Source organism: Myripristis murdjan, chromosome 18 (assembly GCF_902150065.1).
Source record: "Myripristis murdjan chromosome 18, fMyrMur1.1, whole genome shotgun sequence".
Lineage (NCBI taxonomy): Eukaryota > Metazoa > Chordata > Actinopteri > Holocentriformes > Holocentridae > Myripristis > Myripristis murdjan.
Genome location: NC_043997.1, coordinates 15,996,718 through 16,019,926, shown reverse-complemented (window position 1 = coordinate 16,019,926; position 23,209 = coordinate 15,996,718). Strand labels below are relative to the sequence as shown.

The window sequence follows — 23,209 nt, the reverse complement described above, 5'->3', positions numbered from 1 at the left end:
TAAAGGATACTATGAGAGGGTTTTTTGTGGCCCCATCAGTGAGCTCACTCCTATTATTCCTGGTAGTATGTGCACACTGTTAGGATAGATGGATATACAGTACAGGCCAAAAGTTTGGACACACCTTCTCAATCAATGCGTTTTCTTTATTTTCATGACTATTTACATTGTAGATTCTAACTGAAGGAATCAAAACTATGAATGAACACATGTGGATTTATGTACTTAACAAAAAAAGGTGAAATAACTGAAAACATGTTTTATATTCTAGTTTCTTCAAAATACCCACCCTTTGCTCTGATTACTGCTTTGCACACTCTTGGCATTCTCTCGATGAGCTTCAAGAGGTAGTCACCTGAAATGGTTTTCCAACAGTCTTGAAGGAGTTCCCAGAGGTGTTTAGCACTTGTTGGCCCCTTTGCCTTCACTCTGCGGTCCAGCTCACCCCAAACCATCTGGATTGGGTTCAGGTCCGGTGACTGTGGAGGCCAGGTCATCTGCCACAGCACTCCATCACTCTCCTTCTTGGTCAAATAGCCCTTACACAGCCTGGAGGTGTGTTTGGGGTCATTGTCCTGTTGAAAAATAAATGATGGTCCAACTAAACGCAAACCGGATGGGATGGCATGTCGCTGCAGGATGCTGTGGTAGCCATGCTGGTTCAGTGTGCCTTCAATTTTGAATAAATCCCCAACAGTGTCACCAGCAAAACACCCCCACACCATCACACCTCCTCCTCCATGCTTCACAGTGGGAACCAGGCATGTGGAATCCATCCGTTCACCTTTTCTGCGTCTCACAAAGACACAACGGGTGTAGCCAAAGATCTCAAATTTGGACTCATCAGACCAAAGCACAGATTTCCACTGGTCTAATGTCCATTCCTTGTGTTTCTTGGCCCAAACAAATCTCTTCTGCTTGTTGCCTCTCCTTAGCAGTGGTTTCCTAGCAGCTATTTGAGCATGAAGGCCTGATTCGCGCAGTCTCCTCTTAACAGTTGTTCTAGAGATGGGTCTGCTGCTAGAACTCTGTGTGGCATTTATCTGGTCTCTGATCTGAGCTGCTGTTAACTTGCGATTTCTGAGGCTGGTGACTCGGATGAACTTGTCCTCAGAAGCAGAGGTGACTCTTGGTCTTCCTTTCCTGGGTCGGTCCTCATGTGTGCCAGTTTCGTTGTAGCGCCTGATGGTTTTTGCGACTCCACTTGGGGACACATTTAAAGTTTTTGCAATTTTCCGGACTGACTGACCTTCATTTCTTAAATTAATGATGGCCACTCGTTTTTCTTTAGTTAGCTGATTGGTTCTTGCCATAATATGAATTTTAACAGTTGTCCAATAGGGCTGTCGGCTGTGTAGTAACCTGACTTCTGCACAACACAACTGATGGTCCCAACCCCATTGATAAAGCAAGAAATTCCACTAATTAACCCTGATAAGGCACACCTGTGAAGTGAAAACCATTTCAGGTGACTACCTCTTGAAGCTCATCGAGAGAATGCCAAGAGTGTGCAAAGCCGTAATCAGAGCAAAGGGTGGCTATTTTGAAGAAACTAGAATATAAATGATTCCTTCAGTGAGAATTTGATTCCTTCAGTGAGAATCTACAATGTAAATAGTCATGAAAATAAAGGAAACGCATTGAATGAGAAGGTGTGTCCAAACTTTTGGCCTGTACTGTATATGAAAACAGTTTTCACAGACTTGAAAATTGGTAATGGAAGTCTGATAGAAAATATCATATCTATGTCATATCCATGTCTTCTTGTTTGTGCCAACTTAGTTAATCAGGACAACAATTAACTTCAAGTTAGGGTTGACACAACACAGTCTTTAAAAAAGTATTATACACTCAGAAATGATTTGGGAAATGTAAATTAGACTTAAATTAGACAGAAATAATTGGGCTATAGATCTAAATGGCAACAAAATCCAAAAGTGAAAGGAGTGCATGCCACATATCAGAATAAGCCTGATGTCTTAACTGGATTATTCTGCTCCAGATATGATGTTTAGATGGGTCAACCCACGATCAGATTACTTGAATAGTCAAGCCATGATAATCAAATATTATGATGTTCAGTGAATTCCAAGAGTTATTGCGATGAGACGCTGTAATGTATTTTTTTGGAGTACCAATTGCCCTCAACGTGTCCTGTTCTCTTCTACTTCAGGCAGTGATTTCCTACATTTCCTGAATCCCAGAAGGACTTTTGACAACTACATATGAAGGAGCATAAACTTGTTGTTCTCAAGTCAAAGCTGGGTGGTTTTATAAATATATGCAGCGAGAAGCATGTCCATATCACAGCCATGCTCCCTCAATCAAAATGCATATCTTGTAGTTCTTCTACCAGTGATTTCTCTCCATATTAATACTCATACAAAATGGCAAATCTCAAAAGAAGCTCTTTCTCTTTGAATCTTAGGCGCTGATACTAAAGCTGACATTTAACACTGATGCTTTAGATAACTAAAAAAAAAAAAAAAAAAAAAAAAAAACTTTCCACTAGCATAGTCCATTGTACAATAGACTATACTAGTGCAGTGTTGAAAATATCTTGACGTGACCTTTTCTAGTTTTGGCCTGTTATATGAAGTAAGAAAAAACAGCAACAAAACAACAACATGACAAGCAAATCGGGCCCAGAAATGCAAAGTATACTGCCAGTGGTTGTTTTTTTTTTAAACAGTGCTAAAGTATTTCATCTTTTTATTTTTCGATTTAACAACCCAATTCTGACTGCATATCGTTGTAGTTATTGTTTATAAGTTCATAAGTTTATAAGCAGTGCAAGTGGATTGAAGTGATGAGTATGGATTACAGTAAAATCACGAACAGAGGGAAAAGTTTCAGAGGAAAAAAATCCGGGCGCATAAACAAGGAAGCAAGGGACTTAAAATGTAAAAGTAAAAAATTGTAGAAAGAACAAAGGAACACAAGGCAGCAAGGTGGGAATGAAGGATGTGGTTGGGTAGCAGAGACGTAGAAAAGAACCAAGGAATAGAGAGGTGGAGGGATGAAATGAAAGATGATGGAACACACCTTGACACTGTCCCCAGCTCTCAGGCTGTCCCAGAGTGTGAGCTGGAACATGGAGAGATCCATCTCGTGGCCTCCTCCCAGCAAAGCCTGGGGGGAGGAAGATACTGATCAGAACAGAGTGCAAAAACTAACACTGACTCTGAATTGTCCCGATGCAATGAACCCTACTGCGGGGTGCTCCAGGGAAACTACAAAAAAAAAAAAAAAAAAAAAAAAAAAACTTCAATTTACAAAGAATAATCAGGAAATATATTTTAAGCAAAGTCTGACAAGCACACACTCACTGTACCTTATGCAGATGCAAACATGTACAGGGGTATTCCTTCAGTTTCAAATGTCAATCAAGCTACAAAGAAAAAGGTGAACTAAAGATGTGACAGCACCTTTGGTTCAAACCTACAAGGTATAAAGCCAGGGCTTCACCTGCTCTTACTTGTAGGTACTTGATATTTTCCTGTTTACAGCCAAAGCTAGGCTAAATAGGAAATTGACAAAATATGCCTCAATTTTCCCCAAAAAGGGCAAACAAACAGAGACCCAGTGTTTGGACGTTGTTCATTAAACAGCATCAAGTGTCCAAATATAAAAAAATAGAGATAAATATGGTTGTGGAACAGTACATTTTATCAAGATGCGGTCAGTGTGCTACCCGAACAATTCGTTGATGAGTCAGTCTGTATCTTTGAAATAGACTGTCCTGTTAGTAGGCTTAAGATTGAGTTTCTTTGCTACCTTAATAATGAATGCTTCATCAATTTCTTTTTCAATTAAGAACAAAAGTAAAAGAGAAGTGAGAAGGAGCTTTCTGGTCTATTTCTGCCTTTGTGCTCTTGTTGAACACAGACCGGCAGCCTTGTTCTACTTTACAGTTTCTGTGTGATAACATATTAAATGACACAACTTTAAAAGGGCATATTTAAAACAGTTTTTGTAACATGTATAAAATTGGTGGTATTAGGAATACTTCAAATTTTGATAGTTTGGTATATGAATATCTGCATTACCAAAAAAAAAAAAAACAGTAATCCTTCCCAAATAATCAGCTGTTAACTGTATTTGATTTTTGAGGCCCATTTCTAGTATTCAAAATACATAACATTTCTTCCTCCCTTGTAAATTCTTAACACAATCTGGTACATGACCTGCACCACAAATGCACATCCCCTCCTCTTTCACACACTCTTTGGACACGCACAGCCTCATGCACACACTTGCAATCTCATCTATTGCACAGTGCCTGCTGGCCCCGCAGGTGCGGGCTTATAAAAAGTGCATTACATAACTGATAATAAACTGCACACCATCCATCTCCCATTCAGCTCGCCTCCCAATATCCCCACTGCCATATCTGCTTATCTATTCAAGTCACTCTCTCATTAAATCAGCTTTTACAGCCAAACGGAGAAGTTTACTGCTTATAGAAGTCAAATACCATTCATCATGGAGAAGGCTGTAGTTATACAGATATACTGCATGTTTTAATTCAGTGGAGGACAAACACATCATTTCTCCTATCTGAATAAACATAGGCTTCTGCAGAAGAGGGGGAAAAATTGACAAGCGAATTAATCTGCTGCCTTTTGCCAGCTGAAATGGAAGTCAGCGAGGCGATGCCTATGAGTGGATGCCCATCAGTCACCGGGGCCTTGTGCAGGGCCTGTAAAGTCGAATGTGATGCTGGTGCACATTGGGAGGTAAGGGATGGGGACAGAGGGGTGGAAGCTGGTACAGCTCTTGGTGTTTATTCATGTGAAACAGTGTCCCCTGGAAGCCATTTTGGCAGCGATGTATCACAGCAGGCGCTGACCTTTAGATACTATGCACAATTAAGCTAAGCTAATAAACACAACTGTGGATCTGGACATTTGGACTGGGAGGCAGGTGTTGTGAATCACCCTTGACTTGAGCAGCTAGAGCTCTTTTGTGCTTAGGTGGTCTTTTTGAACCTTGTAGAATTGTTTTTGTTTGAAATGCAGAAAAAATATGCTGTGTGAACTGAGAGGAAATTGGTTCAGCGTGTGTTTTGTTTGAGGCTGAAGTTCAGTGGCTATTGTGCAGTATTCAGTCTTCATCTTTTTAGTGATGATGGGCTCTCTGCATCATAAGCTCAACGCTTGTTAAAGCAGTTCATGATCAATCATTATCAACGAGCAAATGTCTAATTTGTATCGGCCTCTACAAGCCATGAGGAGAAAATTAAATATTAAAAGTAATATCACATATTTAACAGTTAACCATTTGCAACTTACTACACTAGCCCAGTACCACACCACGTAATGGTTACAAGTGACTCAATATGTGAAATGAGGTAACAGTAAGTGTAATAATGTGGTTTGGTCCTGCAACTGCAAGAGACTAAAAATTGCTCCCATCATTTATATTAAAATGAAAATGAAGCACCTTTGCTTACTTGGCCAACAGTTTAATAATGAAACAAAACTGGGGGACTAATTTTAACCTTCTCCCTCACAATACAACTGTAATGTGTTTCCATCGTACTCATGTTTATTTATTAATATATGAAATGAATAGTAGAAGACAGCCTGCATCTGGGTAACTGCAAATTGGTCCCTTTGCTCTAGTTGAAATATACAACCAGGGGTCTATTAGGTGAACATGGTGATGTTTGCAAACTAAAATACTACAGTTGTAGGGAAAATAAAGTGGTGAAATAGCTGCTGTCGGGTTCACCCATCCCCCATCTCTGCCGGCAGGTATCATGTAATATAGCAATGATGATATTAACATGGTTAAAATTGTAAACCCGTTATGTTGACTTTTATGTAGCAATATAGTCAGAGTCTGTAAGTTGTATATGAACTGTTGCTACTGAGGGATTTGAATCCTGTTAGTGGTGATTCATACACAGTTTTGACATATAAGCTCCACACTTTATTTAGTCAAACCACAAGGAGGGCTGATAAAACAGTATGCAAAGATATTGCCTTACAGCTAGAGGAAAGATCAAATAACATAGTTACATACTGAGCTATGTTATTCGATAGATCTTGCTATCCCCAGCAGCACAGACCTACAAATACCACTTGCATCCACCTGGCAAGAGAATATTAGATTTCTAGTTTGAGTTATGAAAAGTATCATCTTGCATATCTGTGGAAAAAGCACAAACAAAAAGATGAGACATATATTACCATGAACCTATACGAGAAAATATTAAAGCTCCCACGCAGCGCTAAAGTTCATGTGCGTGCATACTGTTAGAAAGTCACATATGGTATGGATCTGCCAGGTGGAAAGCAAAGTATAGCTGTTAGAAATCCTCCTTATCTCAGTTTTTTCTTATCCGAGTCTCTCCTTGTCACCTTGATTCACTTTTTCAGGGCAGTATCCTCTGCTCTGTTTAGGTCTCCAGCAACACATGGCGTGTTGTTCAGACAGCGAAGCACTAACAAGTGATCCCCTTTCAGCCACCCTGATAGACGAAGAGGGAAACATCGACCAAAATAATAGAACTCATTGGAAGATTTCCCAAGGTGCGACACTGATGATAGTTGCTGATACTGAACGGTACATTCAATCTCCTGAGTCCAAAAGGTCCAATTTGAAGCCCAGATGATTTCCACCCAAACCTTCCCTGGTGATTTCAAGCTGGTGCCATGCTGGAACAAGCTAGGCTTCAATCTGTTTCCCAAGTTTAAATTTGTGATCAGAGATTAATCAAGCAAACCAAGCCAGGGTGATTGCCTCGCAGTGGTTTGTGGAATTATTCTACGACCGAAGCAGGACAAAAATTAATCCCTACCTGTTGGAAAGTTATTGAATCGCCTTTGAGAAATAACATTAGCCGCATGAAAGATGTGGAACAGACCAAAATTACAGCAAATAACAACAGTCTGTCATTAAAACAGGATGAGATCTAGGTACCAATTTGTCCCTGCCAGTGCAAGTAAGGGAAGTGGTTGTACTACAGGAATCATGGGACAATGAGAGCAGAGAATCGTGGAGGGAGATGACAGGCTATTTGCTGTCAACTTATTAAGATGTAAGTGGTGCAGGGGAGCTTTTTGCAAACTAAATACATGTTTACAGTAATTGTAATTTAAGCATCAATTGATACATCCCTCAAGCTGATAAGCCACATTATAATCTTGCAATGTACAAGCATGATTAGGCCACCTGAGGCAAGGTAATTAGGTAAAATCAAACGTAACAGGCTAAACCCTTCTGGGTAACTTAAACTAGATCCACTAAGGCATAATCTTAAAGCGAAAAACTGCTATAATTGACTGTTTGGCTTATCCCTATCATTTCTCTGCTACTTTAGACTCACATAAACTGTTAGAGCGTGTCTTAGGATATGTCATTCAAAGTCACATTATGATTCAGTGTTCAAAGGTCCCATTTATTTTTAACTTCCAACTGATTTTGCTTTGACCTTATCAATCAGGGCATAATCAATGCAAACCGAGCTGTGCCAAATTATTTATAAAATAATGTCGTTCCTTTCAGGTAGCAGCCCTCCTCTGTGTCAGATTTCCCACCCTGTGTAATATCTGTACTAATGTGGAATTGCAGAGCGAAACGGTCTTTACAAGAACTGCAAGCTGAACACTTTGTATTTTATTCATTTACTAAGTTATCTTTGTTCTTATTTATCTATGTAGCTATATATCTATCTCCTCCTATCAACCTATCTATTCATCCATCCACCCATCTACCCATCCATCCATCACTTTATCCTCACATCACACAATTTGTCATTAAAGGGATCCTAAATTTTAACAAACAAAGCTTTGTGGTTAGCACACAGATAATGGAGGGAAAAAAGGTGAAATGAAGAATATAAGTCAAGAGGTCACAATATAGCAGGAGTACACCCGGCATGAAAAAGCTACAGAGGCTACAAAAAATCATGTTCCAAGGCAACAACAAATCTGTCTACAGTAACTGACTGAGTCATTTTCTGTTATAGGCTATCATTATCAGCTCTGACCTTATATAAACAGCCCACCTAAGTACAGAATTAGAGTATGCGTGTTGATACGGAAGGTCAACTTTATTCTTCAAAGGTGTATGTCAGGTGTATACATTAGATATCTATAGATTCTTTGACCATGCCAATAAACAGTGCCTCTTTTCTTAACATAAAAGCAAGCAGACAGGCAGATGGATCGATGTACAGCATCACATCGGTCTATATTTTGCTCAGTATCCAGGCCCAGGGAACATTTCATAAAGGCCATAGGGTCGGCTTATCACGGAGCTAAATGCCAATGTAATTATTAGTGTCTGGAGATAGTGGAAAGGGAAGCGCATCCTGCGGCAGTACACCATATTTAATTAATAAATGTCACTCTGTAGAGGGAGTGAGGGGAGTGCATGAGAAAGAGAGAAAGAAAGAGATGGAAAGAGAGAAGAAGGGAATCAGAGTGCATGCAATACTGATCCTGACTTAAGTACACAGGGGAACACAGGCCAAAGGGAGGTACAATTGTACGATATCCCTTCATATAATAAAAACACAGGAGATTGCGTTCATACAAGCATGAAAACATGTATGTGATTTGATTCTGACTACATCCCTCGCTATAAAACATACAACAGCTCTGAGGTAGGAGAAGTGTTTGCGGTGTAGAACAGGAGCAAAGCCTGTTTGTAAAAACAAATTAAGAAGGACTTGGAAGAAGCATGGAGCATGCAGATGAAACAACAACGCTGAATGCCCCAGTGTGCTGCATTGATGTTACATGAACCAACATAGGATTTCCACTGACTAAACACTACAGGTTTGGTCTGTTTAGAGAACGTTCGGAAGGGAGAGAGCCCAACACCCAGTCATCTTCTAAGTATAGTCGTTCCAATGGAAGAAGAAATACCTGAGCACAGATTATGATTCTTAGGTCTCTCCGTCACTGTATTAAACACTGGACCTGCTTTTCACAACCTACAGACCTCCGAAACATTTTGACACTAAATTGGTATTTTTCAGACAAACAAATCAGGAGGAATGTAATTTTGTTCAGGACCAGGGGCCAGATGTATAAACGCTGCATAAGGACAGAAACATGCATATGTTATTTTCTACACAGAAATCAGTATTTATAAAAAATATTGTGCGGTGAGAATGTGTGTACCTTCCCGCATACTTCACACCATGCCTACACAGAGTTTTGGCTGCAGGCTGGTGGGTAAATGGTAGAAAATATTTATTATTTCAATATACAAACTGTCCTAATATCAAATTTCATTGTGCGTGTATGATTTTGTTTTTCAATATTATTATATTTATGAGTGAGAATGTGTCTGTAGCACTGTGTCACACATAATACAGATGTAATTGATGGGTGGATTTATTTATAGGTACATGTGCGATCAATTAACAGTCATTATGATGAGTACTATAAGTAGGCTGGGCCATGCGTAATGACAGCGATGGCGGCTTTGGCGCTGTTAGAGGACCTTGCTGTCCTTTTAGTTGCCATGTCTAAAAATGTGAATGAGCAGCAACAGGTATTTATATGGAAATGAGCTAATTAGGGGTGTGTCAACCTCCATTTATGGCTGATGGTGGGAGTGGGCATTAGGTAGTGCACACAAAGACTGTGATTTATAAAACAAAACCACGCGTACACACAGCTTTATAAATCCAACAAAAAGTATCCGTATGCATATCTCAGGCTTTGAGCGTTTTGTACCTCTGGCCCCTGCTCTTTTTCAGCTAACCTGCTGCAGAGATGTCACGGGAAGGGAAAAACGTGAGCACACCCACTAAGGAGACAGGAAGTTTAAACCATTTCATTTAAATGGTGCAGCTTATAATGCATCATCTGAATTTCTTTGGTTTGTTCAGCCTCAGAACACAACAGGATGCTGAGGTCATGTTGGACAAAATTGCTGACAGAATTTATGATCATTTTTGAAGTCTTGAAGATCTGTATCTAAAAGACAATAGATTTTAGATATGTATACAGGCATTTGCTCCTCCATATTGTCCTATCATTGCTTTTGTATTAGTCATGTCTGGGTTTATGATTGTTTTGTGCTGGCGTTCACTATGCACAAGATCAAATTGTCTGTCAAGGGCTAATAAAGTTGAATTGAACTAAATTGAATTTAATTGAACTGAACTGAATGGAATTGAACTGACTATATGGCCTGCTTACACCTAACCCATCACTGTAATGACTAATGACTAGCACTATGGCTGATGCAACCATGCTAGATCTAACAAGCCGGTTTCTGTTAGTTTCAGCTTACTTCAGCTTTACCCCCCTGTAGAAATCAATGTAGAACAGAAGTGCAACCTTTTTAATCACTGCAGCAGGACCTCTGCTGATAAACATGCTCTTTTGTGTGAGAAGTCCGTGCAGATCTTTAAAAAAAAAAAAAATCCTGAACAGAGAGGTAATATATTTCAAATTTGCCTTTGATACAAAAATGTCTACCTACAGCATATTGGCTCCAGCTGAACAAGATCAGGGACCTCTTACCGATCAAACCACCTTCACTCAAATCAATGTGGAGACAAGAAAGTTGCACTCTCATGCTGGCGCTGTCCTTTAACTGAAATCTGGGTTGTTTTGTCTTGGTGAAGGTCAAAGGTGTCCTGTTTCTTTGCTTGCTGACACAAAATATGCGCACAACAGGCAGCTTGTCACACAGAACCCAGTCGTCCATGATGCCCCCCTCAATCACAGCCCACTATCTTGGAGTGGTACTTGAGTCAGGGCTACACCTGGGACCCTTTCGCCTCTATGCCATTTCTGTCATTGGATCAGCTGTTGACTCCCTGTATCCCCAGTCTTTTGTTCTCTGCCTACGTATTAACTCTGAACAGCCTGGAGAACAGAAAGGAGTTGAGGTAGCTATGAAAAAAGGAAAAAGATCAAGGTCCTGGAGGGCTATAAAAAGAAGATGGCTCTAAATGTTCCTTATGTAACAATTTCTTTCCCTCTCACAGATTTCTTCCGAAGGCGACACTCCTCAGCACACAGAAGTGGGTATTCTTGTTTGGAAACAATGGCAGGCATGCTTCTGAGGCAACTGTTAAGCTATTGCAAAGCAGATGCTTTTTTCTCTCGCCAATCAATTTAACACCAACACCTCCCCTCTTCTCCTTCATGCTGGCTTTGCCTCATCAGTCTGCAATAGCACCAGCCATTTTTGTGTTGTTCTTTTGACTTTCTCAAAGAACATGAGGCTTGAAACTCTCTCTACTGAAGGAACAGCCCTACCAAGCCTTAATCACGAATAATGTTTGGGCAGAATGGGGAAAAATTCAAATGTGTATGGCTTTACATGGCTACTAATGCAAAATGAAATTGGTACAGCACTGCAAGGCAAGATATTACAGTAAACAGTGACAGACTGTTGCAGTACATTCTGTGGTCTCTCCCACTACATGTATGAGCAATTACATTTCTAAGGGTTTGTGAAAACAGGGTGAAGATTCTCAAACTTCCCCCCCCCCCCGAATGTTGTGCTAGACAGAACTGCAAGGGAAAAAGCCATCTGTGTCTGACTCTTATCCCTGGCTTCTCCAGAGCCTGGATGAGCCTGAGCCAGCAAATGTCAGTCGGATAAAGACCAAGCCTGACAGACAGACACAGGAGTTTTGTCATTCCGTGTGTCATCCCTTTGCTAGCAAGCCCAATCTTTGCCGACCTCAAAAGCCCTGAGATGATGGGGAAAGAAACATTCTCAGGGTGAACGTCAGGTTGTGCAACTCCTCCAAGTGCCACAATAGATGAAAAACCTGGAGGATGTGCACTATTCTGGTGCCCCTGTGGTCTTGGAGAGCTTGTCATTATCGTCTTATATGCCGCGCGGTGGGGTCGCCATGGAAACCTCGCAAAACACATTTCCCTTCTCCCCACATGGTGCATGGAGGTCTTCAACAAGCCACCGGTCTGTCGGCCACACGACTCCCCTGACCCATCCTGTTTTGGGTCAGAAGACATTTGATGCGATTTGATTTGAAATTTATCTGAAAAGCAAGAATGCCCCAGCTTGACTTTCAACAATCCCATCAGGCTTCATTGTTTACAGGTTGAAAATGAAGTATGAAGTCAAATGTCCCTTCAACCTCTTAACCAAAAGAAGTAAAAGTAAATAAAACAGGGTACAATGATGACTTGGAGAACAACATCCTCCTAGAAATGTTTAGGTAATCCTGTATTGAGCATGTTCAGTGTAATATGAACGCGGTAGTGATCACTGATCAATGTTATCACCTGCCCCACGGGACAACAGTGTCTTTTCTGCTCGGACATCGTTCGTTGTACATTATGTACCCTGTTCTTGAGACTGCAGTTGCACGGGTGCAGCATCGATAGTATTTGTCAAGTGGTTAACACTGATAAGAATACAAATCATTGCCGTGGGCTTGCTTTAAGGGTGGTTTGTCAGTGCTGCTTGTAAGACAGCACTTCCAGTAATGTACTCACATAGTGTTATAAACACTGCTGCATGGTAACTTTCTCTGGCTATCTTGTGTTGTATGTAATATTTCAGTAATTCTGCTTTTTATTAGTCATATTGCGGGGTGATTGAAACAATGATAATTATTTAGAACTGTTGTGTGCTCAGAGAATGTCATCTGGTTAAATCTCCTCATTGCAAATAATCCCATGTTAGCCCTTTAGTCTCAAATTTAGTGTTAAAATCTTGTTTTGCTTCAAACGAGGTTGAAAAAAAAAAAAAAAATCTGCCAGTGGAGAAAACTATAGTTTCCTCCCCTGTACCTCCCTGGCTCCATCTTCCTTTGTATCAAAAGAAATAAAATGAACAAAACAATAGGTTATCTATGTTGTGTATCCAAAAACAATACAGTACCTCTGTAATAATTTCATATACCCAACCATCTGTTTAGTTCAAACTGAACCCTGACCACCACTTAGAACAGAAAAACAGATGTTTCCAATTCCTTTGTCATTTTTTGGTTTTTACATGGTGGCAGAGGTGCAGACTCATTGTTTTCCTGGCAGGGGTGCCATGTCTCTATATATACTGTACCGCTCAGTGTGAGGCATCATGAATATTCAATCAGATGCATGTCAAAAATTTGATGAACAGGCAATGATTGCATTCTGACTTTATTTATAATATGCTAATGTCAAAACAGGGAGAATGTCAGGCTTAAGGAGATTCTCTTTTGTTTGCATAAATAAGAGTATAAAGACTTTTTTTTTTTTTTTTTAGAAATCTTTAGAAACCCCACAGTAAGTACAGACTGAGCATAAGCACATTGCTTCTTCATGGCCACAGTATTTGGCTCAGAGACATCCCCTTCATCAGGAACATGTTCGGGTGAAATGAGGCTTGTTGAGAAGCCTCCATCCCCTCCTCTGTCAGGACTTGGCAGAGCAGCACGAAATGATGTCTCCTTCACCTTTCTCCATCCTTCTCTCACCTCTGACCTCCCACTGGCTCTATTACCAATACCACCTGTGTGACCTCGAGTGCATCCAATCTCGGCAGTTACATAACAAAAAAATGTGTGTAGGGATGATTAGAGATGCAGGGGAAAGGGCAGGCACAAGGAAAGAGATTGAGGGGGAAATCTTCACATTCTTGTCAGGTTTGCAGTTCCAAACAGCAAAAAGAAAAACCAGCGTATACAATTACCACTAAAATTTTTCCCATAACCTCTTCCTCACTGTAAAGAACATGACACAGTACAATAAAGTGTTTTTAGCACGTCAGATTTCTCTACCCTGCCACTACAAACTACACATCACTCCACTTCTGGTTTTAGCCTGTCATTTTACATTATATAACTTGAAAGCACTGAAAAAACACTAGGCATGTGATGGGAGGTGATGAGCAGTACTGAGGGGGAGACAGCACAGACAACACCCATTTTCCCTGTGAACCAATCTAGCCCTATAGTTAGTTACTGCAGGCTTTTGGCATAAGACCACTGTTGTTGAGATACATTAATGAATAAGCAACACCCTCACTGACCACCAGTGAGTGTACTACCTTGATCCTGCTAGCTTGCACAAACCACTTTTCTGGCATAAGTTATAGTGATCATGTAAGCCTTGTGTAGCTTTACATAGCTCGTAATACCACTATAATAGAGCTTCATCATTCTGACTCTCTGCATACTCTGAATACTTCCAACCAGTAGACTACATGAACATATGGTGTACCTAACCCACTGAAAAATCTGTAAGCAAACATTATGTGAAATGTCAAGCCTGTGCATGCTATCAGAATACCACAACTACTGTACACCGAGTAACACGAAGGCCTATAGCTATACAGTCATTTCCAATAAGCTTGAATCCTAAGCACAGCTTACTGTAGCTCTGCACTCGTGGAACTACTAGGATACCCTCAGTGACGCAAGAGTTCACACTGCTCCAAAAAGGCATTTCAGACAATTTAATGCAGATACGAAAAAAAAAAAACCTCTGCTCTTTTAGCACCACCCAGGTCCAAAAAAAATCTCCACAACACACAAACACAAAATCCTCGAAATACTGTGTGCTTATGAAACCCCCCAGCAAATGCATTAAAGAGAAATTCTTCAAGGCAGGTAAGGATTGTTCATTTTTGAACAGAAGGGATCTCTGTCCCTTTCTGAGAGAGCTAAGCAGAAAAGCAGTACTGCAGGCCCAGCCCATGACAAAACAAAGAGATTAAATGACCTGTGAATGTGACTTTCCATTTCTCCATGCGCTCTCACTCTGCTTGGAGGTCTGCTGCCCCCTTGTGGAGGCTTGTGAAACATCATCCGGTACCTATATGTCTACATTCCTGTTCATGTGGCTGTAATTTAAGTCACAACTTTACAATCCAACAAAAAGCCTGTTGGGCTGATAAAAAATTGCAACTGTTTAAGTCATCTTTAAAGGGATTAAGACTTTAATGGGCAGTTTCCATATTCTACCAAGAGGCTAAAGCTATTATGCAAGGAATGTGCAAAGCCCAAACACTGATCCAATTTGAATAATTACTCTCAATCTCTCAATCAGTGATTAATAACTTGCACATACAGTCAAGACCCTTATTCTAGCCTTGAAGATAAAAATGTGTGAAAGATGCCCTCTTGACACAGAATATAGAAACAGAATGCAAATGTGTCGGGCCCCCTCTGAAATGAGAATTCACAGTGTTGGCTCAGGCCAAATGTCAACCAGCTCAAACAGATGGTGTGAAGAGCTGGGCCGAGTGGCTGACCTTGGCTGGTAGCGACTAGGGAGGGAGGGCACCGCAAGGCACGAGGTGTGTGTGTGTGTGTGTGTGTGTGTGTGCCTACGTAACAGTATAGCTGCTGTGAGCATCAAGAAAGAAAGCTCGGTCTTGCCAAGATGGAAAGGTGACGAGTAACGTGAGGCCGGATTGCTTCGCAGGTGCATCCTGATTCTGTGGGATGGTGTAAATCCACCACTATGACAGAGAATACCAGAAATAAACCAAATGCATGCAGGAGGTTTACACTGTTCATCTGTGTTTATACAAGGTGTTTGAATTTTGTCATCTAGTCTGTGGAAAAAAGCCTATATGCCATTGTTTTAATTATTCTTATTTTTTTTTCCATGTTTGCATCTTGAGTCCTGTACAGCACTCCATGACAACCCTGATTTACACAGCTGCCGTTGTATTTCATAGCACAGTATAGAAATGCAATTATGCAGACATCAGACAGGCAAACAGTCCAGTCTGAATGCAAATAGAATGCAACTCCAATGCAATTATACAGCCTCCAACATATTTCTTCTTCCATCATTCACTGAAAAATGGAAAATTGTGTAAACCAGCACGATACCATTACAGGATTGCTCGAAGGTACTTATGGATGCCAAGGAGTTCATTATAATGAGATGTTTAAGAGTCCGTTGTTTCCCTTTGTCCACGCACCACTAACCCCCAACTATACTAGTTTAGCTACACTGTCTTCATTTCTGCCTTGTTACAGACTTTATGTGAGCCCCCTATATAGGATGCCCGAGAGAATAGCCAATATTATTAAGCAGTGAAACAGCAGGTTTGCCATGCCCACTGGGAGGCTATTTTTAGGGGATTCCCAACCTATCATATTCCTACAGTAATGTTTTCCACCTACACGTTCAAAAAGTGAAATTTCCTCAACTTTCCTCTCCTCTTATCACCTCCAAAGAGTGCTTGAACACCAAAGGTTGACTTTCTTTTTCATCAGGGGATTTCTTTCACCCTCCTGTTCAATTGGAAAAAAATATTCCATATTCAGTCTCTCTTTCTGGTAGAGTGAGTTAGGGGCTTTGAAGGGGGGGGCGGGGGGGTGAGTAGTAGATGGATAAGTGAAATTCACCTCTGCACAAATGCTTATTGCTAGGGAGAAGGCAATTTCCTCCAGTTCTGTTCACCAGCACACAGCTACTGTCCAAGCCTGGTCACACATCAGTGCTTCGGAGAATGCACTGTGCCGTGGTTGATACCAAATTGAAACAACAAGGCTGACCGTTAAGAGCAGCTATTCCTGCAGCGATTGGTGCATTAATATGTTGCTACCATATGTGCTGATTTAGTACAAATGTTTAATGTGAGTCAAATGATATCTATTCAGGACAATTTATCTGTCCTGTGTTTAATGTGTATTGAAATGGGAGACAATTCAATATAAATGGATGCTATTCTTCAACGACCGTGAAAGAAAATTCCTCTCCGATACCAATGATTACCTTTTGAATATGAGTGCTTGAATCTACATTAATAATGGTTTCTGCTGGAATGGAGGACGATAACATAATGGCAGAATACTGACGGAGCACCGCTTCAAAATGTCCCTTTCCTGCAGAGTGGAGTGCCTCCTTTGATCATCAAATTGTTCTCCTGAAAATCCTCTCTGTTCTTGAATTATCTGGACCGCTGAAGTGGAAACTGAATTTTCTGTGGAGCCCAAAGCTTCTTAAGAGAAAGGAAAAAGAGGGGGGAAACTAATAAAAAAGGTGTGAAAATCGCACAAATTGAATAAGCATGCAAAAATAAAAAATAAAAAAAAAAAGGCCCCATCGGAAGAAAAGTAATCAAGGTCATCAGACATTACAACTGAGCACCGATGAGGAAATAGCTCCTCTTTTTTCCTGCCCCTCCGCAGATTACACTACACCAAGAGCCTGTGTTAGTGTGTTATTGTGTTATTGTATTATCAACACAATTCTGGTATTTATCCATCAACCTGAAAGGAACCCGACATAGGGTATGCACTGGCTATACAACAACAGGATTGCAATGTCAAGCCGCCAAAGAAATGTCTTTGTACTGTAGAAATCCCCAGGGGATGATATGAACTGAAGAGGAACTAAATGCTATTGGACAAACATAAAACAAAATAATTTATCTAAACCCCCTTACACACACAAATAAATATCTACTTGTATGGCACCACTGTTGCTGCCCCTGGACCTTGGTGTTAAGCTGCCAACGCAGGGCTGCTTGTCTATTCTAGTATAAATTGCCTGTTAACTACTGTCAATGGCACCATTTAATTTGCCCAGCTTGATCACCGTTTGTTTTGATTACAGATAAGTACGCATTTTCATAATCATGCATATTCATATTTATTCACTCTCTTCAGATGCATTTGAATTCATTAGGAATGTGTCCCTGTTAGTGTGGAGAAATAACAAACAAGCACTGATTTTTCTCATCCATGAGGATTTCATGTGAGTTACAGCTTAAGCTTTGGAGCTTAGGTGTTTTACATTGTACATGCTAACACCCAAAAAGTAAACCAGCCTCATCATTGGTCTGGTATGACATTTCAGAGCAGCTAAAATTCACCCCTAGATACATATAGCTAATGCCAATAACACACATTAACCCTAGCTAGGCTAGAGGACACTTCTACTATAATTAAAAATAAAGACAAACTTAAATTTGTGCATCTCTGTCAATAGACTAAATTCTCTGTGATGTGACAACCTGCTCTGTCAATTGGAACTTTTCCTGCCCTGCACCAGGAGGCCCAAACAGATTGTGTTTTATGTGCGTGTGTGATAGTGCATACCAATTGCCATTTATAGCTGAAAAAACAAATGCAGAGAAGAGAAAAACTGAGCTCCAGCCATTTTGTTTACAGCCAGAGATTTTGATATCTGCTGCCTGGTAGGAGGGAGGCTCAACAGTTTAAAGTGGAACAGACAGCCTCATTCTCACACACTGCAGTTTGAAGGAAAATCACTATTGGGGAAACTGTGCTCGTCCAGCTTTGAATTCAAATGGATGTGGATGCGACCCTGTTTTACAAGAGGGGGAAAATGGCAGTGGAACCAAGCAAAATAAAAAATAAAAAAAGCACAGAGGGCAAGGTAGATGTAGGTGTAAGAAATCCACTTGAGCTGCTTGGACCTTTGAGTCTTAACAATGCAAATGACAAGTGGTCTACCCCGGGCATGTTAATTTCAAGAATATACTGTCCATCTAGTGAGTGTATGGTGTATGTGACCTGGGAATTCATTTTCTTGTGTTTGGTCGTGACGTGAAAAAAAAATAGCTGAGCATGAGGTAGTTTACCATTGGATCTGGATGCAGAAGAAACACTAACTGGTGGCTCATCCATTTTAATCAGGCTGGGAATCACCGCAATCTGATTTCTAATATTTTTAGGGTCACATTACGTGGATTCAAGACTAGAAGGATCAACCCCAGTGACAGCTGCAAGCCTTAAAACTCAGAAACCGGAAACAAACAGCATTTTACAAGGACCAAAAATGTCGCTGAACAAAATTATTTCATCATTCCAGAGGAGAAACACGACTTTGAAATCTGTATAAAAGCTGAAGCTGTCTTCTAAGCTACTATTTCTGCTTCATCTCCGAACCACAGCTTAAGCTTCCTGCAAACACAAATGTAAAAAAAAAAAAAAAAAAAAAAAAAATGAATAGTATTAACAGTCTGGTTTTGTTTTTTGGTCTGACCAGTTTGGAGCATTAGGTTGAGGGAGGAATGCTTGCAACAAACCAAAATAAATAAATAAATAAGCCCTGGATGGCTGAAAAGAAAAACATTTCTAAACTTGTTCTGACTCTTCTTCGCCTAGAATTACTGACTGTCTTGATGGCACCACTATCAAATATTTTCATTCTAGGGAAACAAACATTTGTCACATATGTTGTCTGGGTTTGGCTTGGTTGTGCTCCTTGCTATCGGTTGCTTGTTATGTTGGCACCGAGGAAATAAACTTTACTTAATTAACTTTACTACTCTGTAATGGAATCTCTCTGAAAGTTAACCTGAATACAGCTAAATATCTATCATCTCCAAGGAGATGAGTCAGAACCTTAACAGTGACACATTAAGCAACATCAAGGCCCTAAAGAAAGTCCCTCACATGACAGCTCATTATATCTCAACTAGAAACTTGAGGTGTCAGAGGAAGATTGCTTGAATTTGGCAAAAACAGGTGAAAATATGCCAGTGACAGACCCACTGCTTCTGTCACGAGCAGAATTGAGCTCACATAACACATAAGAACCTACGCTTTATGCTCAGTGAACTGTTTTTAACAACTAACTCATAATTACAGTATCTCCATGGACCCTTTTATCCCCAAACACAGTTCTGAGTGTTTTAGCATTCAGTGGAGGTCCTTTTTAAATGTCTTTATCTCAAGGATACCCAAATAGAAACCAGTTAGGTCTCTAACTGGTTTCTGTTTATACATACTGTATACCAATGATTTTCAGTCATGTTTCACCATGACCCAAAAGCACCGTTCTTCTTTCCAAACAAACATTGCGATAGCTGATTTCGCCGATTAACTCCTCCTCTGTGGTCCTCATAATATTAGTCAGTGAAATCAGATGCATTAGTGTTTTATTGGAATGAAAACCTACCCGCCCTAAGATCACAATGGCAGGTGATTGAACACCAGTCATCCTAGATACTTTTTCATACTATACATTTCTGGGCAATAGAATAATAACGGCACCAAAATTAGTCTTGATTCTCCTGGGGACCCCCTGAGGTCCTGTCAGACACCCCTGGTGGTCCCCTGATCCCAGTTTGGGAACCCCTGATACAATTACACAGCAGAGGAAGTGACAGCATTATTGTATTTGTCTGAATATAGGACAACTCACCACCGCTTCATCCTCAGATAGAGATCGCTCCTCATCCTGGATGAACGCCACTTTGGCCTGGACTTCATTCACTGTTATTCTGTGGTGTTCAAAAGACACAGATGGCAACAGCGTTAGGGTGAGTTAGCACAGTGACATGGTTAAACAAAAGAAAAGGCACAAGGGAACAATGAAGGCAGACAGGTATGGAGGAAGGAAGGTAGGGAGGAACGAACAAACAAACTAATTTAGAGGGAGATGGAGGAACTATAGAAAAGAAAATGATTGAACAAATGAGCAAAGGGAGAAAAAAAAAAGGTTCAGCCTCATGGTCACACGCAGCCGAGTCAAGTTGAGACTTGCTTTGTCAAATAGCTGTCAGGGACTGCACACATGTTGGTGGCTTCCATGTTAGCAAGTATTACTGCCTCCACTTGGAATGAGCCTTCTCCCAGTTTCAGACACACAAGCGTTACGAACGAGCTTGCCCTTGAATTAGATGAAGTTCCTTTCATGACGTCTCTCCTTTATTAGACAGTACGTACTGGAGAGCGACTCGAAAGATGGGGAGAAGAATATAATTCAGTTCAATAATTCACTTAAAACATTATAGTCATTCCATCTAACAAAGGCCATGAGCTGTAATAATATTATGACATGAGACTAGTCATAGTCTGGGATTTTGATTATAGTAATACTGTGAAATACCTTAAATATTAGCCTTTCCTAAACTTAAAGGTTTGCCAGTGGCTGTCTGAACTATTAAATAAAATAACAACTATTGTTATTTTATCCCATTAAATACTTGGTAAACTTCTATTTTTTTTAAAGTTATAATCATTATTATTATTATTATCATAATAATTATCATTATCATTATCATTACTGTATTACTATCAGCGTTACTGAAGGCTGAGTTACAATAAGGTTTCTGAACTTACAAGCCTGCTCTAGCTGACTATAATGAACAATGTTTGCTTTTACTGTACCTGCTCATCATATCCATACTACTACCTGCTAATGGTTATTAATAATTGAATTATCAATATCAATATTTTATCCAACATATCATGAACCATTTCCATTGTAGGATCACATATGCATATTTGTATGATGTGACAGGCGCATATAGTGTATGCAATATATATATATATAGCTTAGATAGTTTTATATTTCATCATTTATTTTTTAGCATTTAGAACTCAATCTTTTTCCTCTATTCCCCTCTACTTCTTGTAAGAGGCAGTGGCATGAATTTCCCCGGTGGTGATCAAAAAGTTGATCTGATCTGATCTTATCTTATCTTATTTTATCTTATCTTACTACTGAGTTGAGATAATGACTCTATAGGCAGGATCAATCCTAGAAGCCCTTCAAAAGCAGATAGTCAAGCAAATATACAAAGCAAACGCCTCAGTCCACTATAGAGGATCGATGCTCAAGGTAACTGGTGGTAAAATACGAAGCGTCTCACAGAGGAGCTAGAGGAGTGGCTACTGCAATCTTATGTGAAGAAAACTGGCCGTGGCCCCAATCACAGAGGGGGCTGTTTGTATAGGAGCAGGGGGTTGCATGTAGAAACTGCAGGAATAGACATACATGGTTAAACTCCTCCGGAAAAAGATAACAAGACAGCTACAAACACACAAACACATGAATGTGTTCTGCACATTAATTTGCACAACTACAGTATACAGCAGGGTGACACAAAATAAGGTGCCATGCATTGCACACCTGGGTTGCAGTGAAACCGACAGTAATAAACATTAGAGAACACACACACAAACACACATACACACAAATACACATCCTGACAGAGAGGAGGGGATGAAAAGCACAACCTGTTCGTGGGCCTTTGGGAGGCTCCATCATGGTTCATTTCCTGAAGCAGTTGGTAGACTCTATTTATAGGCCAGCATACTGGTACCAGTTAATCCTGCACTGGGCTGCCAACTGCCTGCCAGCTGGCACAGGGGGGGCACTTGTGTGTGGTGCTTGGGAAGGTTTGGGACACAATAAAGCAGACAAGTCCGAAATCCAAATACACTAATGACCAATGTGTCTTGATTTTTTGTCAAGAAATCTCCACGCCACATAGATAAAAAAAATAGCAGGGATAAATTTTTCTGGTAAATCTTTATTTACTAAAGATATGTTGATGTACATGTGACCTTCTGTACCCTGCACATTCCCAAAAACAACACAATTTCTACAGAGAATTTTTGCATGAAGAATGTAATTATCATGATAATCAGCCTCGTGACAGCCTCTGACACGTTCTTCTTTTTTGCCTTCAAATATGTATTTCAGAGGGGATTCAAAAGTTGACATGAAAATTATGAGCAATTATTAATGATAATAGGCTAAACAGACACAAAAATGAGATTAGCTTATAAATGAGAGGACAGCTATCAGTGAATCTGCATTAAAGATAATTAGCAATTCCTATCCAGTGGATTAAGCACAGGGTAGTGTTTTGCTAAGTGTCATTAGGGACAGAGGCAGGAGCCTTTTTTTTTTTTTTTTTACAAGATAAAGAGTCTGCTATGTGCATGTTAATCCGATTCCAAGTCAGCAAGTCGCCTGGGAATGTGCAAGCATCAGGTATTCCAGTGACTCTGTACTTTGCGTTTATCAAAACGCCGACTAAATCAAGCTTGACACTCGGGTGTGTGAGCTGCAGCGCTTCACAGGAAAAATGGTGATGTGGCATACATATACAGAGCCTCCACCTCCTGCTTTATTCAAATGAACATCAATACATGTCCTGCCTCCAGATAGCCAGCTCCCCGAATCCCAATGACTGATTGACTGAAACAACGGCTGTATAAAAATAAGCGGCACTTGCAGATATTTTAGCTTAGTAATGTGTTTGTTTAAGCACAGTCTATGGATAGATACCACTTGGGATGGAAGGGGTTGGAGGGGATGGATGGAGGCAGGGGCGGGAAGGGATGGGGAAGGGACAGGGGGGGGTGTAGGGCTGAATAATGGTACATATCCAGGCTCAGGAATGCATTAGTGGGCACACAACGCTCCCTGGAAAAGCGCAACACAAGCACTTCCTCTTGGATGCAGCCATATGTTTTATAGCGTCTTTAGTTTACTATGCCCGGCTCCGCTTCCTTTCCGGAAGAATATGCCCAGTTAGC

General features: G+C 40.4%; 1 protein-coding gene across 5 annotated transcripts in view; it reads right to left on the bottom strand.

The window, feature by feature from the left end:
• LOC115377074 (glucosidase 2 subunit beta-like) overlaps positions 1-23,209 on the bottom strand; it is a 133,971-nt gene that overhangs the window by 87,825 nt on the left and 22,937 nt on the right. For all 5 annotated transcript variants that reach the window (XM_030076941.1, XM_030076943.1, XM_030076944.1 and 2 more), the window contains exons 8-9: positions 20,079-20,157; positions 3,046-3,132 (exon numbers count right to left, since the gene is read on the bottom strand). In XM_030076941.1, the coding sequence (XP_029932801.1) occupies positions 3,046-3,132; positions 20,079-20,157 (166 nt within the window). The remainder of the gene's footprint in view (positions 1-3,045; positions 3,133-20,078; positions 20,158-23,209) is intronic.